Source organism: Fusarium subglutinans, assembly GCF_013396075.1.
Source record: "Fusarium subglutinans strain NRRL 66333 chromosome Unknown NRRL66333_c0000088, whole genome shotgun sequence".
NCBI lineage: Eukaryota > Fungi > Ascomycota > Sordariomycetes > Hypocreales > Nectriaceae > Fusarium > Fusarium subglutinans.
In genome coordinates, this window is record NW_023502151.1 from 200,258 (window position 1) to 213,122 (window position 12,865).

Sequence of the window (12,865 nt, forward strand, 5' to 3'; positions counted from 1 at the left end):
GAAGAAAAGGACCCTGAATTTTCACAGAGACAGATGGCTCCATCCTCTTTCAATTTCCAAGGAGCCGCTTTGATGACTCTTGCCTTGAACCTGAACGATAGTCACTGGCCTATGTAAGCAGAGTATTCTCTACAAGGACATGCTTCTCAGCAAAGGCGGTCGAGGCCTTGAGAGGCGTCATTCTCAAGAGCGTTCAACGGGCGCCGGCGGCTTCATAGTTGAGGAACCCAGTACAGGGAACAACCCCCAGTTGACGACAGGGGGCCCAGGGCAACCGAGAGACGCCGAGGCTGCTAAGTTCCTGGGGCAGGATGATGAACGCATTGAGCATACGGATAAGTGAACACACAGTAGCATCCCATTCAGCATAAGCATAGACCAGGCATTGAAACAATATCGAACACGAGGCAAGCGGACAGGGCTGTAAAGGTGACAAGGACGGATATCTAGATGCCCAGTGCAGAGTCGAGGTCGACCAGGGGTTGAAGAACGGCTCTGTTACGGAGTACAGTCGAGGGAGTTTTCCAAAACAACAAGAACCGGTTTTGGCGGTTGGATTGGACGTAACTTGGACCAAGATCCCAGTGGGCGGTTAACGTCATGCTTCAGGGCACTTATACAGCTGGAAGCTCCAATACTAGATCCCCGGAATTAAAGACCAGCAGCACGGTTGTCAATTGTGCGAGTTTCGACATGGAAAATGCCTGCCCCAGGTGCCAATGCTGCGTCCTATTCCTAGCACAGAATAAAGACCCGGCACCAAAGAAAGGGAGGCGACATTTTGACATTTGAATTGGAGCAACAAAATGGAGACGTTGGGGCCTTTTACTTTTTTCATCCGAGACACAGGTACAATAGTGTGATTACAAAGATGCTGGATTGAACGGTTGGTTACGAAATATGGAAATTATCACGGACTTGACAGCGGTCTTGCCCAAGGGAGGGAGATTCACCTACGCAGGGAGAGATAGCTCACGGTGAGAATGAAGCTGTATCCATAGCCGTAGGGCAGTCGACTCACAAATCACTCTATTCCTCTGACTCGTTTCTACGTTCCGACCTGACACATCTTACACATCCATATCAAACCTCTACCGCCAGTGTCACTCTTGTGGTCGCTGTCTCAACCGAGTCGCGGAGGCACCTCGTAGTTCCGAGCTTCTGGTGGCCAACGAGCATCGAGATTCTCAGACATGAGGCGTTCACGGTTCCTTTGTCTGAGTTATATCGGGCTCCTCACCCCACTGGAGCCGCTGTTTCTGGCGGAGCGATAATCTGTCAGGGAACCGACAAAGAGCTGATGTGAACTTGACTTATTATTGTCTAAGCTCGAGGTTGTTTATCCAATCCTGAAGCGACGGTGATTTTTGGCACAAGACTAGGACATTGAGGCTGCAACAAGCCACGTCAATACAGGCTCGATTGATCACAGTCAAGTGCTCAGTCCCTCATCATGAGGCTTGAGAAAGGCTCCGGATTGAGAAGTGGTGTTTCTGGGTCTTGATTGGTGTACGAAGTAAGGACCAGCTTTAGCTCAGAGTAAGAGAACGTTAGAAAACACTGCGTGGACTATATATATATCGGCGTCCAATTAATTTGGCAATAGGCATTTTGTTACGGAAACAGAGAAGTATACGGATCCTCCACTTTATTCCTGAACCCTTTTAGATGGTGGCTTATTGTGGATTGTTTTCGAGGGTGATCTCTTTGAGACTGTCCATCAAATCAATATGGCTTCAACAAAGTCTCAGCTGCAAGGTGAGTTTCTTTGTTAAACGTTTATGCAGGCAACGGTATCCATGCTCTGGGAATATTCGATTCTCCTTTTCTTGTCGCCATTCTTGTGATAACTCATCTCCCGTCTCGTCTTCTCATTCAGGTTACTGGGTCGACGCATGGTCATGGATCCAGATGTTGAATTAACATATCCAGCATCGCGGGTCGGGAGGACGCATGGGTGTCAGTATACTTTATTACACATGTCGATGCCCTCACCGCTTCTTAACATAGGGCGATGATGTAACCCGGTTGGTCGGTGCATGGCTGATGGCATAGAGAAACGCATTGAGCAATTGTGTAAGATATCCATCGATTGGATGTGTTGCGTGCGTCAAGGCTGACCAGGGGAATGGGTGTCGAAAACAAACGGTCGATCATTCACGCAATGGGATCAAGTTTGTCGATATATCTGTGCTAAATCGAGATGAACAAAGACGATGAGAAAGCCTGCCAACAGCCAAGAGTTGGATCTCTTGCGACATGAGTTTGAGACAATGTTAGCAAGTAGATGGCGTTTATCGCTGTCATGGAAGTTTGTCGAGTATTCATCGACAACTGTTTAATTTATCATGACTCTATGGGTGGTATTCTTTATGCGAACTGGAACTGCCCTGGTTTATGTCTGCGCAATGGATGGGATCCATAATGATAAATGGAAGCTCTAGAAGCCGGGAATGCACATGACAGAGTCCAAAGACATAAAACGTCAATCAGGATGCTCGCCTTACCCAGGACGCTATCAAAAGGGTATTCCAAGAAAGTAAACAGGATTATCTCGTCTGCCAATCTAGCAAAGTCTGGCAGAACCAAGTTTGATGCAAAACATCCAAATTCAACTTCATATCATCCAATTCAAGGCACAGCTTCACAAACACAGCATAGCTCTGCCCTGTCCTGTCCTGCCCTGCCTTGACCAAGGACAAGCTCCCGCACGGTAGCTTAACTAAGGTGCTGCTCGAACTTACCATACTACGTAAAGTGTCTATAATGAATGCCCTGGTCTTGTTCTGTTAAGCGCCTGACGAATCCAGGACAAGGATGGCCCCAAAGGTCCAAAGTGACATCCCCACCTCCGCTGAGCAACCGCGCGCTGTGCTCCGGGGCGACGTCCATTCAGCATCGATAGATACCTGGTAAGTGGGCAGCAGACCGGCTGGGGGAGGGACTGGCGAGAGATATGATTTGCTTCAGCAGTGCAGGCCTTTGCTGCAGGACGTAAAACGACTTACGGGAGGAGCTCTGCTGTGCTGCCCGGTACCTTGTGCCTTGCCTTGAGGCCCTGAAGGTGCGTGCAAGTGAGATGTGAAAGTGAGGTGCCCACCAAAAGGCACGGCATCTATCCAATGTGGGATCTTGGTAGACTTGGCTCAACACGCCCCCTTTCACACCCTCACGCCTCTCCCTTCGCTGCACTGGGCGTGCAGCTTTCGCCCACTAAACTCCACTGTAAGTCGGTGCTCCCCAGCGACCCTAAGGCCCCAGCACGCTCCCAAATCACCCCTAACAACCTTGGTGGGAATCGCCTGGGAAAAAACTCCAACCAGACAAGCCTTTGCCTGGACTGGGCTTGGTTGAATCCATTCAAAAGGCTTCAGCTCCCGCACTCACATCCTCACTTTGCTCCCCTTTCCCACCCATCCCGTCCGACAGTCTCTCCAAAAAGGCAAATACGGTTACGGCTAGCAATCTTTATTATACCCAACTTAGACAGCCGCTCGTTCTTCCAATCGATTGGACCACCATATCAGTCCTTCTTCGATCCAGCCAACAAGCAGCACTAACTACCTAGCTTGAACTCGAAGCCCACCCTCGGATATCGAACAGGTTCTCACCAGTGGTCGATATAAAGAAGAGAATAAGGGGAAAGCATTGAAAGACAGGAAAACCCGGCGCAAATTCAATTCTCGTTCTTGGAAAAAAAAAAAAAAAAGCTTTCTGTCTGTCTCGGTGTGCTAGTTTTAGCATTACGGTACTCAGTAACCTTATCTCTTCCTTGGTACTACTAGCATCCAATTGCCTGTACTGTACTGTGCGTATTTGAGACCTGTGCGATTTGGTCCTCTGCCATCCGCCCAGCAACGCCCACCCCTGGTCAATTTGGCACTTGGTCTGGATCAGCTCAACCATCTCGATCCCTCTTGAGATAGACTAAGACCTCGACGTCTTCTCGACTCAACTTGACTCTTTGCCTCATAATCGTAACGGCGACGACTCTCCCTGTCGTCGGACGCATTCACGATTACGTCTCTATCGAGTCTTGTTCGCCCCTCCTTCAAATGTCATTCGAACGAGTATAACGACCGCCGTCACACGCTATCGTCGAGACCCCGCTACGAGCTAATCTCCCATCATCCATCTAATACTTGGTTCGCCCACGAGCCGATTTTAATACAATTCAATCTGTGCAAACCTTGGCTTCAAGGCCTTTGCCCAGACGCTCGTTCGATACCATTACAGAGGTGTTGCTGCAGCATTGACTTACTGCAGAACTACCTCTTCAATACTCCATCGCCGTGTCTTCGATATCGAGTAGCTCTTAGTAGCTGACGTGCTTCGACAGAACTCGATTAAACCCGGGTTCCCTCGAATCGTCCCGCTGCTTCATTGCCATCATTCACCATGGAAGCCTCTTCACCTCTGGCGGCATTACACCGCCCGTCAATGCTCCCTAGTTGGGGTAGTCGAGATGTCTTTCGCGGGCACCCTCATTATTCTACATCATCTGTCACATCTGCAAGCATGAGCCTGCGCGAGCAGATGCACAAGCATTCTGGAGACTATTTCAACGTCAAGGACGTACGAGGCTCATCGCCCGCTGCGAGTTTGGCTGCTGATCTTTCCCAGAACTTCCGACTTGACAGCGATTCAAGGTTGGTTGCAGTGCCTGGCAATCGGTTTTACAGTGTCTTGGCTAACATACTTCCAGTCCTCAGTTCCCCACTCCCAGAAGAGCACTCTTCACGGCTGGCATGATGGGCAGCTTGGAAGGTCGAGGTGAGCAGGACCAACAAGGTCTAGGACAAAGAACCTCGTGGCTAATTGGCATGTTCCTCTAGATTCAGTCACGACTCCCCCATTACCATCCTCGTCGCCTGCCCCACTGGCAGAGCTCAAGGAGTTGATGGAGGTATCACCTCTGCCTCACAAGACACCTTTCTTCACCCAGTTCGAGATAACTTCTCCAACTCCGGGGTCTACACCAGCCGCTGACGATGAAATGATTCTTGATTCCCCGGCTCCTATCTCTCGGCAGTCTTCCTTGGAACCTCCCAAGCCCATCGCGGCTGAGTCAGTCTCACATTCCCACATTCCTCCTGAAACCTCATCTGACGTCGTTTAGAAACCGTAGAATAGCTGTCCCACGAAGACCATCCCTAACCCGGATGAAGGGTTTCAGTACGACGGCCGTACCGAGTCGTCAGGCTGACACGGAGCTGCCTCCGTTCCGCTTCGGTGCTGGCTCTCGCCTGAACCATACCAGCTCCAACCTGTCTCTCAGCGAATGTTTCGAGTCAACATCACCACCTCAGGAGCGCAGGCCCGCATCTGCCAACAGCCCATGCCCTGGTCTTTCTATCGGCCGCACTAGACCCCAATTCCTCAACTTCAACGCATGCTCCCGCAGCAATGGCTCTCCTTCCATGAACTCACATTCCCGGCGACAGTCCAATCCCTTTCTCAGAAATCGAAAACAGTTCCGTCGGTCATTAAGCATGTTCGAGCATCCCGCTGACATAATGAAGAGCAATTCAGAGGGAGAGGAGACCACCTCTTCCGCGCTTCAATCGGTCATGGATGTGGAGGAGGCTCAAGAGCCCGTCCTCCCCCATTTCCTTTTGGAAGACCCCACTGATACCATTCCTCGCATCAGTCGAGAGACACTCGTCGACGTCTTGGATGGCAAGTACAGCTCCCACTTCGACCAGAAGATCGTGATCGACTGCCGGTTTGAATATGAATATGAGGGCGGCCACATTGACGGTGCTGTCAACTACAATGATAAGGACCTGCTCACAAATCAGCTCTTCCAGACTCCTATGGATGGACGGACGCTTCTCATCTTCCACTGCGAGTATTCAGCCCACCGTGCCCCCCTGATGGCTCGTCATGTTCGATCTGAGGACCGCACCGTGAATGCTGAATTCTACCCCAAACTTACATATCCCGAAGTCTACATTCTGGACGGTGGATATTCGGGCTTCTTCACGGAACACCGGGGTCGTTGCTATCCTCAAGAATACGTTGAGATGTCTGATGAGGCTCACCAGCGCACTTGCGAACGCGAAATGGGCCGATTGAAATCTCGTAAAGGTCTCAGCCGTGCCGCGACTTTTGCTTTTGGCCAACGTGAGCCTTGTGTGGACGAGTCACCTACTGCTCCCAGCAGACCTCAGTCACGAATTCTCCATGCACCAATCTCCCTCCTCGGTGCCTCCCCCATCATTGGCGACCGATCCCATGCTCGCCGTATGGCCTCTTATTAGACGTTTTGATCTTTGCGACTTGGTCTTTTTTGTGCGTGGTAGAGTTCGACTCTATCGGTGCTGGTTTCACCTTGTCTGCTCCGTCAGGTCTATGGTCATTCTTCTTTATCGTCTCCTCCCGACGATGTTGTCAAGTGGATTCTTCATACTTCTCCATCCGCTTTGATGAATCCAGCGGCCAATCCGACCGCAGCGCTGTAATTTGATGTGCTCCGACAACTTGTCCTTTCAACTAATCCTCACCACGATTAATCATTATCATGCTCATAGCACCACCACGACCGCAACGACTTCTTCGCTTTTAGATCACTGACACGAGTTCTCACTCATCGACTGTTATTTTTCCTTTTTCTACTCTTTACGCATCATCAGCAGACAGACCCATTCATGGTTTTCAACTCTTCACGCTTTACATGGTCCAACGATGGAGCCTCATTCACCAGGAGCCAACTTACTCCCATTCTGCATTAGGGCGCGCATTATTCTTTTCTTCTCTCTTAACTGCATCTGCTTTGGCGATTTCCGGACTTGCATTTTTGGCTTCTAAAACATGTCTCGGGAGCAAGCTTTCCCTGACGACTGTGGCGCTGTTCGCAATAGACATTTCGATACCAGATGTCTCGGCCTCTCAGTGGCTTACCCTTGGGGACACGAATTACCCCTTTTTACAGAAGCCATACCTTGGCCAGGCACAGCATGACTCGCATCTGTTACTCGGTACCCTATTCGACAGTCTTTTTGATACCAGTATCCTAGAATCATGGATACCTACCTATAACATCCCAACTGCGCATATTGTCGCACCTATACCCCCTGACCTTACAAAACGGGAATGGTTCACCTCTTTTCTTTGTTCTTCACTACATATTCAAACAAACCCTTCCCACAACAGAAATGCTGGGAAGATGGGAATTACATATCACCCTCAGGCCTGGAATGTATTTATATTTTGTCCGTAATAGGCATAGGCCGCAATGTCGCAGTACCATGAAAGACTGGTACTACGATACTTTCTGTACATCTAGCTGGCGGAGCAGCGTGGAAGACGCACATGGCTGGCGAAAAGTGGCTTTACTAGTTGTTCATCACTTGACATGAGGAGTACCCTGGCTAGATACCTGAAAATGAGGGATAAAACAGTTAAAAGTTAACATGCTGCTTCCTGACGTGATCAAGTCTTGTTGCGATGTCGCGAGGGGGATTGACTATTGTTAAATGCTGGTTCATCTGGCTGGAAGGGATTTAATTTTCAAGACTATCCCTCTTAATCAAGGTCTGAAGTCTGGCCTCGTAAGACTCTTTGTCATTATTTTTATCTGCGTAGTCCTGTCATAGTATATTGCGTTTCTGACTGGGCAACTATTGTGCAACTTGAGGAGGTCAAGATCGCAATCAATTGGATAGGGGGCCAAGTAGACGAACTAAATCACCGAGGCCAAGCAATCAAGTCCCGAACCTGAGCTTGAGACTGTACAGGCCATATTAAAAGGTGTCAGAGCCCAAAAGCTTGCTTCGTTGCTGTGTAAAGGCTGAGAGCCTGAGAGGTTGTGGATCGAATGCTTGGTAGTGCATTGCAAAACGAACGATGAAGGTTTGAGCTCTTCTATGATAAGAGACACACAGGTCGCAGTGGGACTGTATCCTCCTCGTCAGATTTCGTTTCTCTCTGGGTATAAATGATACTTGAAGGTTGAATTTATTAACATATTGGACGGTTTAAGTATACACGTGATGAACCCGATGATCTCGTACAACGTGAATAAGCAACTACCTGCATACCTAGATTACTGTGTCGATATGCGATGGGTATGACATAACTAAATTCCTTAGGTGCGTTCTCTATTCATAGACTCCGACGGAAAGGCTTCAATTAACATCATATCAATAGCGAAAGATAAAGTTGAGAATGAACGGGTCAAATTCTCAAGGAGTGTGCCTACCCGTGACCAGTACATGGGAGCGGCACCCATGACATTTCCCGCCCGCTAAACCGGAATTGAGCTCCTTAACCTCAGCTCTTCCACCTGCACGCAAGAACGAGACTGAATTGCATCTTCGTGAAATTCGAGAATATAACCGCCCGCTAAATTACATACGTCTCGCTATACACAACGCTCAGAGAAATACACATAATCACATGCGTCATTGTTGCTCGCACTTTCTCAGGAGCCAATACGCTTACCATGTTCCAGGTTGGTAGCCGAAGTTGAGCTTTATATATATTAGTCTTGGATGGATGCTGAGAATGTATCTTGAACATAGCCTCATCCCGGTGACCAATTTCACCTCCGCCTTCACAGAGCACGTTCAGTTGTATTGACGACACAAGAGTAAGTTCAGTACCACCGAGACAGGATTCGCCTCGGGGACAACAACACAAATTCTATGTCATATGAGGACTAAGAGATGTTATCGCCCGCGCCTGGAAGACTCGATATAAAAACGATGCACCTTACTGATATGTACAGGCTCGTCGAGGTCAGAGCAGCTCAGCGTACCTTTGAAGGTGCCTATGTCCGCACAGCTCTCGGCCAGTTCTCATTCGCCCTCATCATCCTCAAAGTATTCACCGAAGAGTTCTATGCCATCGGTGCCCTATTTGCCGTGTATGGAGTCGCGGTAATGCTAGTAGCCATATACCGCCGATACGAAGGCCAGAACCAGTTCTTTACTTCTGAGTCCCTGGACGGGTCACTGAAGCGGAAATTCAGGACGAGCGGGAATAGTGTATTGCTGTTGACAATGCTGAGCCTGAGTGCGTATATAACTTTGATGGTTTTGACGTGGCGCCTGGTTTCATAAAGTCACTTTCTGCACTGTCTTGTTAGGAGGTACCAGTTCTCATGCAACACAGCACCTGGATATCTCAAGATATCACCAAATCCCTTCAGAAAAGCAGTGCCTTGCACATTTGAATAAAAAAATATTCTCTCCTTCTGTGTGCTGCCTGCGTCCTGTTTCTCTCCGTTGTATTTAGGTCTTCACATTTCAGAGGGAAGATAAGGAGATATTAGCCCCAAGCGCGCTGGAGAATATATAGCAATAGACCATCACCACAACTGTTGCAGTAGATGTAATGATTGAAAAGATTCAAAGTTTTGTTATTACTGAGCATGTCTCTCATCAGTAGATCTCAAGTGCAGACATCGAGTTTATGCAAGTCTAATCAATGCCCCAGTAAGATAGAACAAGGCCACATGTTCAAATGAACCTTTTATCTTGTATAGACTCTTAACTGGAATAAGTATTTACCTCTATTCCATAATAAATACTCTCAATAACGATGCTAACAACCACATGGTTTTTCTATGGGGAAAGGTCATTCACTCATGACAAAGTTTGACGTTACTATAAACTTAGAAATATTTCAACCCTTCCAGTAAAAGTCTGGTCACCTAAATATCCAGTACTACAGCTTTGAATGATCCTGCAACACTAAAAATGCATCAAAAATTCTCGAATTCTCGAGATAATCATGGAGGAGTGCCTAGAAGTTTGTGTAGGCGAACTCTGCACGACTGGTTACCTGACCCATTGTCTTTGCCTCCGCCAGAAGCTCATCCTTGATAACCTCAACCGTTCATAGTACACTACGATCTTTAATTACAAATACGATCGAATCTCTTGCCGCCCTTTGGATCCCCTGGCAGTGAAGATGGCACTGGAATAACAGACCACACCGTGCGTTTGGCCGGTGTGACACGAGGGTTCTCTTGGTTCATCCCAGCTCTTGTTCTCCTGGTTTTCTGGACTGATGACGCCACCTTGTTAAAGCCTAGGGCCTTTTATATAGAATGGGTTGTTATATCATGTGCGCTTTGTCTCGTCTTGTTATCTTCCGGGCTAGATAAACGAAGATGGGAAAGCTACCTAGAACGGATAGCAACCGCCTATGAGCCACGAACGGGATATGAGACTATATCTTGGTTTTTGATTAAACCTTATTCTATTTACATAGTAGCTTTGCATTCATAGAATGATTCCTATTGGTAATGGGAAATGGCGGAAGCACGATACTACGAAAGAGCAACTTCAAGAAACGCATGTCGAAATGGGATGTATATTTCACTGTTATCCATGGCAAAAAGGACCCATCCACTCCATGCGGTAGTTTCTCTGTTGCCCCTGGATATGAGCAGATGCCGAGCTATATATGGTTGTCGGACCAAAGCCAAGACTTTTGATTCGACGTCTACAACGACCGGCTGATGGGTCGATGCCGCTATCAGAGTCCAATGAAAGCTGCGAGAGCTTGAAAAACAGATATGTTTCGTCACAAAAAGGAAGATTCAAAGCAACTGATTCAAAGTCAATCTATTTTAACCTACGAGGTTACCCTATGGAATAATACAGGTATGGATTACTGGATTTAAGGTGAACTGGGATTCAAAAGGCCGCAGGCAGTTCCTCAGCTCACAGTAACACAGCAGATTAACGCCGAAATAAGATGTATATATCATTATAAGTCTGACTCAGATCACTTGATGGACTGAGCAATTCATCAACGCCGCTTCCCTAAACCATTATTGTCCCATTACAAGCCCAAGATATATTCTGTGCTGTAGACCATTATCGTTGGGTTTGATATGTATGCATGGCCGCATTATTTATGACCTGTTGACCAGAGTTTCCTTGAATTTGCTGGTCTTGTCCCCTCCTTTCATGGGACCAATCATCACCATAAGTCTCTGGATTCTTCACATATGTGTATCCAGGATATGTCTGTGTCTGGTTCCATGTTGGGTAGTTGGTCGCAGGCACCGCGTTTGGTGGGAACGGAACCGCTGTATTCATGCTGGAGTCATCGAACCCAGAGACGACACCGTTCATAGAAGTCGCATAGGCGTCGGACAAAGCGGATGGTCTTCGCTCGAATTGTCGACCTGGGGCCATTAAAGAGTACTGGGAAGGATGGTTGCTGGACAGAGGCTCTCCTCCGTACGACATGGACCGTGTTGGTGGTGCAAACTGACCCCAGGCCATGTCCATGTCACCCTGGGGTACTGGCTCCGAGTTCACAGGGGGCCATCCAGATGGGGAATGGTTCACAGAGGTAAATGGAGAAAACTGCGCACTCATCGGAGAGCCTGTGGCATATGTATGCCATGGAGTACTTAGATTCGAGGACGAAGTTGGGCTTTGCTCAGGCGCGGTAATTACCCAGCTGGCAGGATGTTGGTTTCCCGCTTCCGGAGGTGTCATACTTGTAGGTGAAGTCCCTGAAGCTGCAACTCTCAATTAGCTTTAACATTATAAAGAGTTGATAATCATGGATGAACCTTTTGTTGGAGGTGGGAACCCTTTGACTCCTTCAGCTTCTGTAATTTTGGGAACTGCAATTGGCCCAGGTCTTTTTGACGATGGCACAAATGGTGGCTTTGTCTTCTTCGGCTGCTCAACTGGATTGCTGATCGGAGTTGCCGGAGACGAGGTTGCTGAGTTTCCTTTTGGACCTGTAGAAGATTTCGATGTTGGCTTGTTTCGTGATTCGTCAATCGATGCTTGGTCTACAGGGAAGAAGCTGCAATCTTTCTTCAGACGGATGCAGTTGATACAGCGTCCTTGTGTATCATTAGGCGACGTGATGCATCTGATCTTTCGGCGCCGGCAGTGACCTTGTGAAAACAAGTTAAGACGAGCACACTCATGTATTGGCAGACCTAGACCTACCACAAGCCACCGAAGTACGATGGTAACCCAGCTTGTTTCTCTTCTTCTCGCCCAAGTTCCCGTTTTGCTGTTGCTCTTCTGCCTCGGAAGCCAGTAATGAGGCATTGTTCGGTGCTAAGTAGGACCCCTTCATATCCAGACCATGATCTTGACCTAGTGATGGGGTATGAGGGTCGACCATCGTCATGGAAGAGAGTTGTTGAGAAGGAAGTGTATAGGAAGGCATGAAGCCTTGGGGTGGCATACTTATCTCATTGTTGACGGGGGAGAGTGGTGGATAGTGGTAAGACATAACGCCAATCATGGGAAGCTCGGACGATGTACTCTCCCACGATGTTCCAGCTCCAGACGAATAGAGTTTCGAGCAGTCCTGCGACGTTATCGCGATGGCCATGGACAGTGTGCAGTGCAGTGTAGTGATTGTGGTTATGATTGTAGTTGTCGGCAATGAGTTTAGCTGGGCACTCTTTCAGCATTCATCTAAAGCATAAGACGAGTTTGACTGCTTGAAAAGAATGAACAACCGGATCGAATTGAGTTGAGTTGAGAGCTTGTGCAAGCTGTAACTGGAGCTAGAAGCCCTTGCGGAGGTAGTAGTCTATGCCGGGGACGACACACTTGGATAGAAGTACCGATGCCTCACAGCATCGGTACACAAAACGAAGACGTATGGGAGAGAACGTCCCTGAAGACGTTACTGAAGAGCCTGGGTCGCAATTGTGGTACGGCTTTTCAATGAGAACGACGTTAACATTGACCAACAGAGGGCTTTCTGACTCTGGCACAAAGAGAGAGCAACAGAGAAGAAACTCCCAGCGCGGCAGCAGGTAAAGGTATGCTGTGATGGAAGATCAAGCTCAGAGATGCTGGCAACAATAATAGGATCAGGTTTCTGACCAGATCAAAATGTGGTCCCTGGCATGTATTTGACC

At 48.2% G+C, this 12,865-nt stretch overlaps 3 protein-coding genes across 3 annotated transcripts; 2 read left to right on the forward strand and 1 right to left on the reverse strand.

The window, feature by feature from the left end:
* Positions 1–4,398: 4,398 nt before the first annotated feature.
* On the forward strand, positions 4,399–6,263 carry FSUBG_7141 (m-phase inducer phosphatase; the record flags this gene model as incomplete). The annotated part of the gene is made up of 4 exons (XM_036685415.1): positions 4,399–4,649; positions 4,706–4,773; positions 4,836–5,067; positions 5,120–6,263. The coding sequence occupies 4 exons, from the start codon at positions 4,399–4,401 to the stop codon at positions 6,261–6,263; spliced, it is 1,695 nt and encodes a 564-aa protein (XP_036537404.1).
* A 2,245-nt stretch (positions 6,264–8,508) lies between these two features.
* FSUBG_7142 (uncharacterized protein) lies at positions 8,509–9,065 on the forward strand (the record flags this gene model as incomplete). Its single annotated transcript, XM_036685416.1, has 2 exons — positions 8,509–8,576; positions 8,732–9,065. 2 exons carry the CDS (start codon positions 8,509–8,511, stop codon positions 9,063–9,065), a joined length of 402 nt encoding a protein of 133 aa, XP_036537405.1.
* A 1,767-nt stretch (positions 9,066–10,832) lies between these two features.
* FSUBG_7143 (uncharacterized protein) lies at positions 10,833–12,327 on the reverse strand (the record flags this gene model as incomplete). The annotated part of the gene is made up of 3 exons (XM_036685417.1): positions 10,833–11,488; positions 11,543–11,878; positions 11,934–12,327. 3 exons carry the CDS (start codon positions 12,325–12,327, stop codon positions 10,833–10,835), a joined length of 1,386 nt encoding a protein of 461 aa, XP_036537406.1.
* Between the last annotated feature and the right edge of the window lie 538 nt (positions 12,328–12,865).